General features: G+C 37.0%; 1 protein-coding gene and 1 pseudogene across 2 annotated transcripts in view; one reads left to right on the forward strand and one right to left on the reverse strand.

Annotated features, from left to right (window-relative positions):
- Positions 1 to 15,258, forward strand: part of GALNT1 (polypeptide N-acetylgalactosaminyltransferase 1) — an 88,480-nt gene that overhangs the window by 24,006 nt on the left and 49,216 nt on the right. Inside the window, exons 1-2 of one of the 2 annotated variants that reach the window (XM_012725948.1) lie at positions 4,597 to 4,616; positions 12,825 to 13,066. In XM_012725948.1, coding sequence (XP_012581402.1) covers positions 12,928 to 13,066 — 139 coding nt within the window. In that variant the 5' untranslated portion in view covers positions 4,597 to 4,616; positions 12,825 to 12,927. Of the gene's footprint in view, positions 1 to 4,596; positions 4,617 to 12,824; positions 13,067 to 15,258 lie in introns of those variants that run through there. The other variant, XM_004683845.2, reaches the window with a different exon arrangement.
- On the reverse strand, positions 7,355 to 7,864 carry LOC101633336 (annotated as a pseudogene).

The following is a 15,258-nucleotide window of genomic DNA, read 5'->3' on the forward strand; positions in this document are numbered from 1 at the left end:
ACTTTAAGTGTGTGGTGGTCAGAACCTTCATGTTTGTAGCTGTTAAACACATGATCAGTAACTTGTAGAAATTTGTCCTTTTATTTTTTTTTCTCTCCTTCCATTTTTCCTGATGATCCAGTTGTGGGAGAGGAAAAGTATGGCACCGAGTTTTGGGGAATAAGAAGGGAAAATAGGCAAAAGGATGATAGCAAAAGTTTCCATTTCATCTACAGCTTGTTTTTGGTCTCTTTCATCCCAAGTTCTGAGTCAAAAAACTGGGTATTTACAATTTCATTTGTTATCCAAAATGGCAGTAACAATGCTAGTAGCATTAATATAGGAACGGCCCATGTGAATTGTTTTATCCATGCTGGTTGGCCACCTCAAAGTATTTATGTTGTCTGTGCAGTTTGACTTGATCTGTTGACTAGCAGTTGTCTATAGGTAACATTTGAGAAATAAGATTTTCTTAATAATATAATCTAGAACAGAAAAGTACAGTAGTGGAAGATAAGAAATGGTTATGAGCCCATCTTTCTTTTATGCCTTAACATTTTCCTTTGTGTACTTCTGTTTCAGTTAGCTTTAGGTTTAGTTGCATCTAAAAGATACCTTATTCCCTTTCTGCTACTCACAGAGGTACTTTAAGTAGTGTTTTCATCTTCAGGATATGGCAGCTATGTGGTTATCAAGGATACTATTCCTTTTATCTTTTTGTATTACAATCCTTAGCTTGTGATACTTCCTTCTCAGGTCATCTCATGGTTGCAAATTCTGGTCCTTGCAGCTCTGTTCATTGTGTTCACATTCTAAGCAGCAGAATAAAGGAAGGGGTAAGGGCAAAAGTGTTCTGTGCCCCAGTGAGGTAAGTCATTGCCCATTCAGTTGCTTTCCAAAGTAGCCATGCCATATTACACTTGGAACAACAGTATGTATGAGTGGTCCCTCTCTTTATTCCTCACTAACACCTGTATTTTGGCCAGTCTGCTAAGGTCAAATGCTGAGTCAAGCATACATTCATATGTTCATTGGCTGTTAGTAATTTGTCTACTCGTACCTTTTGACCATTTTTCATTTGTTTTGATTGTGGAGTTTTTTAGTGCATTCTGATACTAGTTTTTTTGTTGATTATTTCTGTTGTGGATATTCCCCCCTAATCTTAGGCTTATCCTTTAACTGTGTGTGATACCTTTGGTTGTATTAAAAAAAAATTAATTGGCAGGTGCAGTCATCTACTGGTGCCTTTTGCCAGTGCTCAAGATCCTGAGAAAACAGCAGCAGTCAGGCTTCCTTATAAAAAGGCTAGCTAGGATGACCCTCCACCCAGTGACTCAGTGTCTGGCTTTTTCAAGATAATGATGGTGAAGTTGGAGGCTGACAGAACTGCTACCGCCTACTTCCATACAGCCTCACTGGTCATGGTCCTGGGACTAGGATTTTCTCATGGGTTGTCTGTTGGCTTCAGAGGATTCCTGTCAGAGCTTAGGGCTCCTGGGCCCTTTCACTAAGTACTTGATGAACAAACTATCCTTATACCTTCCTGGGCAATAGGTATTAACTTGCCGATCTGACTAGGTTGTGGAGTATATACAAAGCTCCTTGTATGCCTCAGAATCATGCTAGTATATAGGCATCACAAATGGTTGGGCTCAACTATTCTGTTCTTACGACTTGCCTTTTTGGGATAATATCTCTCTCCATTTTCGACGCTTATAGATCAAGATACCAAAAACGAACTTAAAGAAGATACCTAAAAGCTTTCTTTACACTTTGACATTCAACCTCACTTCTGGAGGGGCTATTGTGTTCACTTGATTTACTATTTAGAGAGTTAAGACCCTCTAGTTAATTCATTGTTCTTTCATATATCTGGCTGATCTTGACCAGATGATAAGAAAAAAGTTTAGCTTACCAATTCTTGACACTAACTTACAGAGTTTTCAGCAACCTTAATGAAAGGTCCTTGGTGATGTTGGTGCTTTCCATATCATCTGGTTTAAATCACAAGCTAAATTTGCTTGTTATAACGTTGCTCCCACATTCTGATTAAAATAATTTACCCTTCCAATTACATCTTAACTCCCATTTCCTTTTTTTTTTTTTTTTTTCATTTTTCTGAACCAAAGAAAGAATGACACTTTCACCTTGATTCCACACACATTTACTAGGCACCTGTGAGGCAGGAGCATATCCTCAATTTCTCACATATGAGTAAGATAGGGAGATAGGCAAGTTCCTGAAATGGGCAGGCTGAGCTGTTAGAGGCACAAGTACATGTTGAGAAAGAACTGAGTGGGGAAAACTGCAGATGTGTTCTCTGATCCTGCCAGCCATAAGCGATCCTTTCCTTCAGTGACCTCTGGTATCTTATAGTATGGAGGGTGCCCTTGCTAGATTGTTTTTCAGGTCCAGCCTGCATCCTAGATACCTTAGTTTTTCCTTTCAGCACTTGTCCTTATGCACATTTGTTGTATCACTATTATGGAACAAAAGGAGACTGATTGCACATTCTACTTGTTCAGTAGCTTTGTCAACAAACTTTGTTTTTGTACCATAGCTCACTGAGACGACTTGTTCATTAAAAACTTTATCTTTCAGCTGTTCTGATCGGATAATTGCTTTTGCTCTCTTTTTAAATTGACTGACTTTATGCTCCATTGTTTCAAATCTAATGTTAAAACTTGTCAGGTGAATTTTCCATTTCAGATTTTTGTATTCTGCATGATCCTTTTTATATTTTTCATCAGTCTGATGCACATTCCCTCTCTTTATTATTAAATTCTTGAATATGGGTAGCTGCTTATAGTCTTTGTTGACTACAAGCCTGTTTTTTTCTATTGCAATCCACTTTATTGTGCTTCACAAATATTACATCTTACAAATTGAAGATTTATAAGTCAAGAAAGTTTGTTCCTATTTTTTGAGCACATGCAGATGATGGTTAACATTTTTTTCACAATAAAGTATTTTTTAGTTAAGGTATGTAAATTTGTAAAGACATTAGAGAATACAGTATAGCAAGAACATAACTTTTATATGTATCAGAAAACCAACAAATTTTTGTGGCTTGCTTTATTGTACCTTTACTGTGTTGTGATCTTTTGAAACTGAACCTGCAGTATCTCTAGGGTTTGCCTGTAATTCCAGAATCTGGGTCATCTTGTGTGTGCTATATATTGGCTTTTTTCTTCTGCTCCAATCTGTGAAAGGCCCTTGGGCCTCGAGTTTTGGCAGCCAGTTGGCCTACTGGCAGCAGAATAGCTGACTCTGGGGCCTTATGAACCAGTATACTGGTTGTAGGTTGTTGGTATGGTCACACACTTTGGGAGGGATGGGGGCAGATGAGCCTTACACTTGGAAATCATCTAGAAAAGATTTAAAAGCACTTTTTAAATTGTGAAGTGCCACATAAAAACACTTTGTTCTTTTTCCATTGAACTGCAAGGGCATTGAGAGTAGGGTCTGAGCCTTTTTCATCAGGCCACATAACATAATGTCCTGCACATATTTGATATTTATTTAAGTCTGAGGAAACTAGGGATATGTGATCCTGTGGCAGGTTAAATAATACTGTGTCTAAGATGACCTGTTATATTCCAGTTAATTCTGTAACTATTAAATTTACATTGAAATTTTGCTTCTATGCAGAGTACACTCCTTAATTCTGATCCTCCACTGATTCACAATTTTTTTTTTCACATGACATATGCCTATCTAAGTTAGTAGTGATAGGTTGCAGACTGTCATATTGAGGTTGGGTTTGTTTGTTTGTTTTTTTAACTACAAGCAGAGTAACCAGTTAAAGAATAAGGGCTTTAACAACTCACATAACAAGAAGTCCAGCTATAGGAGATTTCAGGATTGGTCTGTTCAGTGACTCTGTCAGGGTCCTTTTGTTTTCCACATAATGATCATCAAATCATCACCTCAAGGTGGCTCAGCCCTTTTAAGTATGCTGTACAAACAATATCCCAGGGGTAGAACAGTATAGTTTCTCCTTCAGCATATCTGTGAGGGAACATAATTTCCTGAGTGCTTCTCTACAGACTTCTTCTCAGGTCTTATGGGTCAAAATTTGGTCATTTGTTCTGGTAAGAGGAGTAGAACAACCATGGTTTGCTTGAACCAATCAAGAGTAGGTCATCTAGCAGAGAATGATCAGTGATCACTCCCAATTGATTTGGCAGTCTAATGCAGTGAAAAACACGGGGGACTAGGGGTGAAATAAGGAACAAATCATTCACCTCTGGTGTTTTTATCTATGTGTCTCTCACTTTCCCACTTGGAAAGTAAATATCTTAAACTTCTAAGAGGGAAGATACTTTTCATAATATTTATCCTGATCTTGGTGTTGGCATGCAGTGATACTTTATTAATTGCTTAACTTATTCACGTAATAGACATTAACTGAACATCTACGGTGTACCAGGTAGATGCTCAGCATCAGGGAAGTAGCTGAAGTCTTTACCCTCTGATGGTGGCTGCTTTACAGTCCTGTGTATTAGGGTGGTTGAGATAAGGGGGAAGAGTAGAGTTACTCTGGAATAAACTGATTTTAGGAAATTTATTTTTTCAACAGGAGATGTGGGACATGTGGATTTGGGATATGAATTCATTTGAAAAACCACTTTGGGGTAAGTTGATAGCTAGGGTGAATAACTTCAGCATCGTACTATTTACAGTTAATCTTACAGCTCTGTAGGTTTCAAACTTACATTTATTGGATTTCATGCCTTATATACACATAAGAGAATGACTTGTACTAATATCCCAAATTAGTAATTTGAGAAATGTAACTATCAAATTTAGCCCCAGTATTAATTGGTAAATTCTTTTTTCATTAGGGTGATCAGTTCAAAAACTAAATGAAGATAGGTTTAGAAAGAAGTAAATGCTGGGCCCTCCCTGGTGTGTTAAAGCACAGTCCTATGAAGCTAGCAGCACAAGTTTGATCCCCAGCCAGGGAGGTGACCCACATGGCATGGCAGACCTCTCCTGTCCCTTACGCTGCTCTCCTCAGCAGTATACTTAACCAATCTGCCTGTTCTGCTCCCCCAGCCTGTCTCTGGTGATCCTCTCACAACCCACACTTCTGGCCTGTACCCCAGTTCTTGTATGTGTAGGTAAATGAAGTCTTAAAAAAAAAAAAAGAAAAAGTAAATGCTAGCACTATATAGTGTTTTTCTTGCTTGAACTTATCCAATAATCCTGTCATGTGAACATACAATCACTCTCAGATACAGTGTTGAAAATATAGGGTCAAAGTTTGTTGGTGAGGTTTTCTGTGCAGTGCTCAAATGGCATTTGAATTCTGTTTTTATTTTTTTGTATATAAGAACTGGGGTTGTAGACCATAGTGTCAGGGGGTGAGAGCATTTACTGGAGACAGCATGGGGAACAGAACAGGTGGATTTACTGAAATACACTGGGAAGGTGAGCAGCAGGTGAATTGGGAAGAGGTCTGCTGCACCACATGTGGGTTCACTCCCTGGCCAGAGATTGAACTCAGGCTGTAGCTGTGATAGCTCTGAGACTTAAACCCTAGGCCACCAGAGAGGCCCACCATTTGAATTCTCATTGCATCAATACACATAGGTTCCTGATTTCTTTTTTGATTTAGGAGTGCAATTCTAGAAATATTATTTAAGTTTAATAATATTATGAGTGAGTACTATGGTGTATGAATGTGTTAGGCATTACTCAAGTGAAGTAGGACTACATGTATGTTTTTCTTATGTAGAGTAATAAAGAGGCTCGGGTTTATGCAAATAAAGTATATCACCACTTTTATATAACTAATAAGTATTGGAATTTAAATTTGAACCCAAATTTGAATTTCAGTAGTTGGTGTAATAGATATTTTCAGTATATTGATTGCATTGGTGGTTCCAAGGTGATACCCAGATTCAGCGATTGATTAAGAGGGAGGTCACATAAAATTCAGCTCATAATACTAATAGCCAAGTTTTATTTTATCAGAAGGATGTAAAGACATATTGGAAATAGAAGAAATATATAGTGATAATAAAGATTAAAGTCTTCTTCCAGTCAAATCACAGGATGTGCTTAATTTCTTCAGCAAGACTTGTGACAACACTGTGAAGTGTTGTATGCTGGGGAAACTCAGAGTCAGTGCCAGGGTTTTTACTGGCACTAGTTCCATAGGCGCCCTCAGTTGAGCATGTACCAATATTTCATGCTTCCCAAAGGAAAGCAAATGTTTAGCATAAACCATACTGTTTGTACAGTTTAGGTACAGTGAACCACACTTTGATTTGCTCTGTGTTTCATGTCTTTTAGGAAACTCTTTGTCACCCAGGTTTCTAGATGTGAACCAAGGGCAAACCTTGCAAACAAGCCTTTCTAAGAGAGCAGTCTCAGATCTACCGTGTTAACTTTTATTCTGTACACTTGACTGTTCACTGAAGGAGATTCTGACATTATGATCATTTAGCTTATGAAAAATGAGAAGTAGGTATTAATGGCAAACCAAATTATGTTTATTGAGGTAATGTTGATTACCTCAACACTGTATGTTTTATACTTCTTCATATATATGTTGTGACCATACCAGACTCACCACCAAAGTACCAGTTGCCCTCTACACTGTCCATTAGAACCGCCACCCTTTGTTCCCCTGATCCCCCATGGTATTTTCAGTGCTATGGTCAGAATTCAAGGGATTCCGTAGGTGGTTTTGACTGTCCCTGAGTTTCTTTTTTTCCCCCTCCCCTTTACTTTCCCCTCATCCCACCTCTGTTCCTTTGTTTCTTTATGTTCCACCAGTGAGTGAAATCATTCAGTGTTTTGTCTTTCTCATTCTGATTATTTGGCCTAGCATAATCCCTGTAGTTCATCATGGAAACCAAATTCTTTAATGGTATCTATTCTAGGGAGTTCTATGACCACCCAATAGTTTAATTTGCCAGAAGGACTCGCACACCAACATAATGTATTCACAATAAGGTTTACTGTAGTTTGGGTGTAATAGGAAGAAGGAAGATACAGGGGAATGCTAGAGAGATCAGACTTCTAAGAATTTCCTCCACCAGCTTCACAGAGACAAGATTTTCTCTCTGACTGTGAATGGTAAGAGACATGTGTAAGATGTCTCTGAACAGGTTAGCGCATAGATGTTACAGCCTAGAGATCTGAGAAGAGACTCATAGCCACATTCCTGCTATGTGACCAAACTGAATAATTGAAACTTAGGACCCTAAACCATACACTGTATCGTCATAAATCTTGATGATTTTTTTTTTTTTTTTGCAAAGAATATAATAGTTGCTTTGATGATGGCAGGCATGGAAGGCTATTTGATAGCATTCAGAAACACAGCATGGTGTTTTTCCTGATTACTAAGTAGTCTTCATTAGTTTAATCTTTCATATTTAGGTGGTTTTCTTGTAAAGCCATCTCCAACAAAGCAGACTTTTGTGACCATCCTCTTCCATGCTTTTTTCTTTCTCTTTCCTGTTCAGATAACTTTTAATATTTCTTTTTCTCCCTGTGCAGGAACTTTCAGTAGTAGGACATCCCACTGCCCCACTTTTCTCTTTTCGTTTTTGTTTAATCATATTGGAAAATACTTTAGTGTGGGACTGCCCCCTCTCTGTCCAGCAGGTGTGCAGGTACTGCATCTTGTAGTGTCTTGTCATCATTCTTTTGCTTGGTATTTCTCTTTTCATGCATCTTGATAGTCTTTTTCATTTATATTTTCTTAGCATGACTATTTATGGTAGAGCCTAGCTTTCAGCCAATCATCTTTTTTGCCTTCTTTGAACTGTCACCAGCCTCTTGACCTTCCTTCCTTTTTTTCTCTTGGTAATCCAAACGGTATCCATAGTGTTTACTGTAACTTGATATATTCTTTTTGTGGCATCTTGGTGGCCACTGGACTGCCTGGGCCTTCCCAGTGGCCTAGAAGCTCTCAACTTTCAGGTCTCAAAAACCCACCAGCCGCTTCCACACAACCCGGACAGGAAAGGCAAATCTTGATGATTTTTTTAAACAATCTGATGACTCTTGCTTTATAATATATCCAGTCCCCCCTTCATTTGTGCTTTGGTTTGAGTTATATTGAATTTATGGATTAATTTTGAGTTGTTTTCCCCTCTAGACATGACCTGTTAGTCAACTGTTCTTCTGTATTCTTTGAATAAAGATCCCTAGTTTTCTCCATGTCTTGCATATACATTGTTAACTTAGTCCCCCAAAACCGAAGGGTTTTCATGGCTATTTTGAATGTGATTTGCTTTCTTTTATATATTCTAATTAGTTATATCTCTCATACAGGAGTGTGCTTGATGCTACATGGTATTTTTGCATTCAGTAATAATGATGAAATCATGAAGCAGCACTCATGATTTATCTGTTGTTTTAGAATTTTTGTGTAGAAAGCCTGCTACCAGCAGATAATTCTTCTAATCCTTATACCTTTTCTTGTCTTATGGCTTGAATATGCAATAAGATCTCAAGTTTAAATTGGCTTAACTTGCCTTACAGACTGTTAAAAAAAAAAAGTGCATCAAAGAGTTACATCATTAAATGTCTACAATGGTTAAAGAATTTCCTTTCTAATCCAGTTTCCTGCTGAAGTTCCCTATTGATAAAGAAACTGAATATGATATGGCTTTCAGCAATAAAAACTCATTATCGCATGTTTTCAATGAGTCAGAAATTCAAGAACAGTTTAGGAGAGGGTATTGACAAGGATCTTTCAAGATTTTGCAGTCAAAATGTCAGCTGGAGCTACAGCCATCTAAAGGCTTGGTTTGGACAGCTTCCAGAGAGGTCCATTTACATGCCTGGCAAGATAGTCATTGGCTGTTGATAGGAGCCTTCAGTTTCTCACCATATGGACCTCACTGTAGGGACACTTTTACATCGTTATGATACAGTACTGGCTTTACCCAGAATGTATTATCTGAGGGAGAGCTAGGAAGAAACTGTAGTGTGCTTTCTGACTAGTTTTGCAGTCACGTGCCATCACTTCCTTCGTATTGTATTGGGTAGAAGCAAGTCATTAAGTCCAACCAACATTCTAGAAAATTAAGAGAAATTAAACTCCACAAAAATTATTTTATGTATTGATTTTTGTTACCCGTCTATCTGAGAAGGGTTGTATGAGAACAGTGGCTTCTCTACATATATTTTAACCTACCCATCCTCTTTTTAAGCCCCAACTTTTGTATCCAGCTTCAATGGCTAAGATTTTTTTTTCTTGTAGGTGTTAGACTCAACATACCCAACATAATACTCAGTATTTATTCCATTTTGCTTTGGTAGCCACAATTCAGTGACTCATACCACTCTGTAGCTAGATGCTAAAACCAGACTTTTCTTCTTTTTTCCATTCTTAAATCCCATTAAGTTTGCCATTTAATACTTCTTGAATCTACCTATTTCTAGCTTCATCTCACATCACAGTTTTTTCTCATGTTTTCAACTTGCTGACCTTTCAGTATGGACTCTGTCCTGCTGTTGTGGTACTGAGTGCATGTAATGTTTCTTTTTCCCCTTCAAATCATGTCTTTCTTAGGGAAGTCAATTTGACAAAATCAAATTTCTCTGTTACAGATGTCTATAGAGTGCTGTGTACCTGCCATCAAAATGGTTATCACAATTGAAATTTACATTTTAATGACTATTTTGCTAAATGCTTCCTTTCATGGAGCCAACTGTTCTTCAGAGCAAGGAACATGTGTATTTTGTAATTTTTGTGTGTTCTTTTTTTTTTGTACTTGATAATATTCCTTGCATTTTCTGTTTGTGTGGATTAAATAAAAAATTAAGTGAATACCTTCCGTTATAGTTCTGTTTGAGAAACAGACCACATGTAACTAGGAAATAAAATAATGTAGGCTCTGCTGCATTATGTTTGAGGATTATGTTGGAGGATAACTGATCTTTTTAAGTCTTTGCTCTTCTAGCAGACCTTAGTTAATAGATTTATTGAAAGTCTCATATCATGCCTCTGCCTAGGTGTAGTACTGACTACACCTAGTTAGTCTAAATTCCAGGTCTAAGTCTTGAGAAAACTGCTCTATTGAGGAGGGGGAGGTGAACTCTTAAGATGTCTGAAACTTTAGGTCCAAGAGAATGAAGCTTCATTTTCTTCTACTGGTACTATTGAGTTGAGGCTCTTGTTATATTTCAAAGAGTCTTGGTATGAGGGTTAGAAGAAAAGAAAAGCCCTTGAAATGCTGATCAATTATTGGAAAAACTTGCATTATGACATTTAGGTTAGGATCAGAAGTTTATTGATGTTATTGATCACTAAACTTTGACATTAATTTTGATTTTAACTTTTAAGGTAAGTTAAAATTATAGTGTAAATATTTTAACTTTTTGTGGTTGGGACAAAATAGACTCAGAACTTTCAGTGATTGCTAAGATGAATTGTGGTATATATCATTTGTGGAAATACAACAATTCTTTTTTGTCTAAAATCAGGTTATTTATTTAACATATTCTCCCCACACCATATTTATCTATTTTCAAATTTATCTTAGGTAAACTTATTTATATAGTTTATATATTTACTAAGTTTATTGAGGTTGAGTTTTCTTACAGTAATATGCACCCTTTTGGGTATAGTTTTATTAAGTTGGGACAAATGAATATAGTCGTATGGCAACTATTACAAGCAAGATGTTACAATTGTGCCAGTTCCTTGCTAGCACTGGATAGTTTTCTTTTTTGCTTTAGCCATTTATATTGGCAAATGGCAGTGTTTCATTATGGTATTAATGTGCAATTACCTAATAGATAATGATTATCCTTTTATGTTGCTTATTTGCCATTTACATTTTTTTTTTTTTAGTGAAGTGATAATTCAAACATTTTGTTCATTTTATTGGCTTTTTTTTTGAGGGTTTTTTTCTATACTCTGGATATGTTTGTAAATATTTTATCCCAGTCTGTGAGTAGTTTTTTCTTTTTAATATATTATTTTGAAGAACAGATTTAAATTATAAGTATAGTTTATCAGGCTTTTTTTTTTTTTTAAAGTTTTATTTATTTGTTCATACAGAACTGGGGTACAGGCCAGAGGCTCAGGGGCAGTGAGAGGCCTCACCAGAGACAGAGTGGGGAGCAAAACAGGCAGATCTACAAAGTACACTGCTGAGGGGAGCAGCAAGCGGGCCAGGAGAGGTCTGCCGCGCCATGTGGTCACCTCTAGGGCAGGTGGGAATAGAACTCATGCGGAAGAGGCTTTAGCTTCTCAGTGCTGTGCTTTAACCCGCTGCGCCACCAGGGAGGGCCCTATCTGGCTTTTTATTTATGCTTTTGTTGTAAGGACTCTATTGAACCCGAATATTTTGCCTTTTATCTTACTTTCTCCTTATGCCTTCTGTTTTCTGTGTATCCCTCTTCTAAACAAATATACAGCCACTGCATTTTTAGAATCGAACCCAGCTTGGGGAGGGGGGTAGTGTTAAATAGGAGTGGATACAAGTTATACAGATTTAAATTTAAAATTGAGTTACCATATGTGACACAATAGCAGATATTAAGTAAAAATGATTTTGAAACAACAATGATATGACAGCAGTATCCCTGGTCTTGCTGTGTAGTCAGTGAGTTTTGGTTTGATGAAAGGAAAGAAGAGATCAAAGTCTCCAGAGAAATGGGCAGAAATAATACTTCTTAAGTTTCACTTAATGTTTTTGAAAGCCTTTCTAGGTTGCTCTCTGGCAACTTTGTGAAGTATGTAAGAACTAGTTTATCTTTTTCATAGATATGTTCTTCATCCTGAATTGTTCAAGTAGATACATCCCTATTGCCTGCCATACCACACACATTCACCTGCATAGAATCTACCACTGCCCATCAGCTATGTATTCAGAGCATCTGCTCATATAGCTTTCACTGGGGATCACATATACTAAGTGTGTGACCCACCTCATCTAAATCCACATGACTTGTCTCTCCTGATCTACAGTGACACAGGCCTTGGAGCTTCAGTATCAATGCCTGAGGGGGATGACTGCCTCCTTCTCTGAGGCCCCTTAGACTGCTCAGAGCTCCCCAAGGTGAACTCTTTATGTCCCCAAAATGTTTCTTATCAAACTATTCCCTAACAACCTTCCATATTTCTTCCATTCATTTTCTCACACTATTTTAACAGGTAAGGGGGTGGGAGCCTAGGTGGGTAATAGAAACTAAAGATCAGGGACGTCTGTAAAAGTATTGTCTGAACGCAGATTAAGTTTCAGATCTTATGATCCTTTTCTTTTCCTTTGTACAGTCTAGGGGTCTTTGAAAGTTTAGTACTTACCTTTTTTTTATTATTATTGGAATTTGGTGAGACAGTGGAACAAGATTTAACACAATAAGTAGTTGTAGTACAGGCTTCTAGGAGAACTCATACTAATCCTTGGGTCCTGGTAATTGAAATATGAGTGATCTGAATGGACTGGGATCACTGGTTTATTAATTTCTGTAACAATTATGGCTTAACTTCTGCCATAATATTTAATGTAGCCATTGAATAAAAGGCTTTTAAGTTCCACGTTTCATGGATATGAGATAGTTCATTATGCTTTAATGTGACTTTTCGTAGACTGAATTGAGCACTCTTCACGTGTGTATTGGCTATTCAGGTGTCCATTCTGTAAAAGTGTCTGTTTACATCCTTTACCAATTTTCTCATGAGGTTGCAGTACATTGATTTGTTTGAGTTATCTTAGAAATACTAATATTTCATGTATTTTCCAAAGTCTTGTTTATAAATTCACTCTTAAAGTAAAATTGCATGTGCATATTAAATAGCTCTTACAGTTCATTTTTTAGGTTCTAAAATTTTAAGTTAATCTTTTTTCATTTTCTCTTTATAGGTTATGAACATAATTTCTGATGAAACTGGATTGGAGTAATTTTCATGATCTTTGTATATTTATATATATATATTTTAAAATTTTGCATTTGACTTAAAGTGCCATGAGAAAATTTGCATATTGCAAGGTGGTCCTAGCCACCTCCTTGATTTGGGTACTCTTGGATATGTTCCTGCTGCTTTACTTCAGTGAATGCAACAAATGTGATGAAAAAAAGGAGAGAGGACTTCCTGCTGGGGATGGTGAGTGACATTTTATAACAATGCACCTGTTTTAATAAGTATGTCACTGTTTACTAATTTAAGTTCTGTAAATGTTTGGTTTTTAGCTTAATCGTAATCCCTGTAGTCTTTTCTGTATATGATGATTATATACTAACAGTTCTCCAGTGTGTTCTTCTAATAGTTCAGACTTTTCAAGTATCATGTGTAGAATTACTAAATTCAATTTTTGTGTTCAGTGTTAAATGTGGGCAGGTTTCTGGTTCTATATTACAACCAAGTAATAGAGGGAACCTCATATTTGAACTGTCAAAATTATACAGGATAGTCTAAAGCCATAATGAAGAGTGGAGTTTTAAAACTGTGTTATCAGGTATCAAAAGAGACATCTCCTACCTTCCCACTAAGTCCTAAGGGAAGAAGGCATACTTAGATAGGTGTGATCTAGAGAGTTCTTTTTGTTACTACCATAGATAGTCTTAATGCTGGCAGTGTGGACTTGAAAAGATCAAGCTACAGAACAGGGACTGCGGTCAATATAAAGACGTAGGGTGGAAGTGCTGACATTTTTGGCAGAGGACACCTGGAAAATGATGTCTTAAAGTCCTTGTGCTGCCTTTTGTTTATTTCATTATTTTTTTTTTAGTTGTATTGAAGATGATTTGTTTTTTGAATGCTCAGTTATTAGTTACTAATTATCTGTATATACACTTATCCTACTATTTTTAGGAATTACATGTAAATTATTTTTACATAAATTTTGAGTATATAGCCTAATATAAATATTTTTCATTTTTATAATTAGGGCATCTGGTACCCAGAAACTTAAAATCTGAAATTACTTGTATTGGTACAATACAACTGCCTACTTACTGTGATTTTGTGAATTAGATTATATTAACAGTTCTGTTTATTTCTTCTCAGGAAATTTGCCTTAAAATTAGGCTCTATGATTGAGATGGGGGGAAAAAAATTAGGGTCAATTTCTTGCAGCTGCTCGGATAATTCCTATGCTAACACCTAACTTTAATATTTCCCCATAAGTTGCTATAAACATATCTTTTATTAATTTGCAAACTTCCTTGATTTACTTTATGACTGTTTTGTCCCGCTATCTATGACTGGCTGCAGGGAAAAGACCAAGGAAGAAAGAAGGGAGGCATAAAGGCTGAGCTAGTAGAGTTTATTGCTCTGGGGCAGCGGCTGAGATGACTCCCTAGGGTGGGGTCCACAGCTGCGGTGAGTGCTGTAGGGGAAAGTGTCTCTTATATAGGCTTTAGGTTCAGAATCTAGAGAGCTGACATGTCGCTGTACACCTGGAGGCGAGGCCCAGTTCCAGTCATTGTGTTACCCCCATATCTGGTTACACAGGTAGCTGTTGTGTTACTGCCCCTATCTGGTCACACTCAACAATGACCTGTTTAGCATCTTTGTTGGGTGACAAAATACTACCTCCTTAATTGTTGTTATGCTTTATCTCCCTACCTTTAAGTCAAAGGAAATATATTACCATTTATCACTAAAAGACATGGATATTCTTTCCCCAAATGCAGTAGATTAGCTTTTGTTTCACACCACCTTAATTCATTGCTATTTATAGTGGATGTTAAATGGTATTCTATCTTAAATGCAAAGATATGAAAGAAAGAAAAGGACCTGTGGTATGTGACAATCCACTGAATAAATGCTTATTAAACTACATGTATTAAGAAATGTTTTAGATGCAATTGAAGAAAAAAATAAGAATGTCTAATTTAGGGGGACTTAACAATCTAATTGGAGAGAAATAATAGTAAAGTTCTGATGAAATCTCTAGTAAGTATACTAGAGATTTGTACAGGAGAAAAAGGAGGGAACACAGGCATCTGAGAATGTGTAGGAAGGCGATAATGTTCAAGTAAAGCAGTGTCAATGTGAGTGGGTATTTGTTAGGTTTGATGGGATAGGGTACTGCCTTCCAAGCAAAGGAAAAAAGCTTGTGCAACATGAGCAAGTGAGAGAACAGAGTTGATGGACAGATTGATGGATAGGCGAATGAGAGGAAAGAGCACAGGAAGAAGTTTGGGAGATTAGCAGAGGCATTTATGACATGCTAAAGTTTTCAGACTTCATCCTGTAGGCAGGGGAATGCTGTCAGGGGATTTTAAACAAGGCAGTAAATAACTTGATAGGACCCTTTCAGAAGAAAGTTTGGTGGTATTATGGCTAATTAT

Source organism: Condylura cristata, unplaced genomic scaffold (assembly GCF_000260355.1).
Source record: "Condylura cristata isolate star-nosed mole 26May11 unplaced genomic scaffold, ConCri1.0 scaffold00016, whole genome shotgun sequence".
In the NCBI taxonomy this organism is placed as follows: Eukaryota; Metazoa; Chordata; class Mammalia; order Eulipotyphla; family Talpidae; genus Condylura; species Condylura cristata.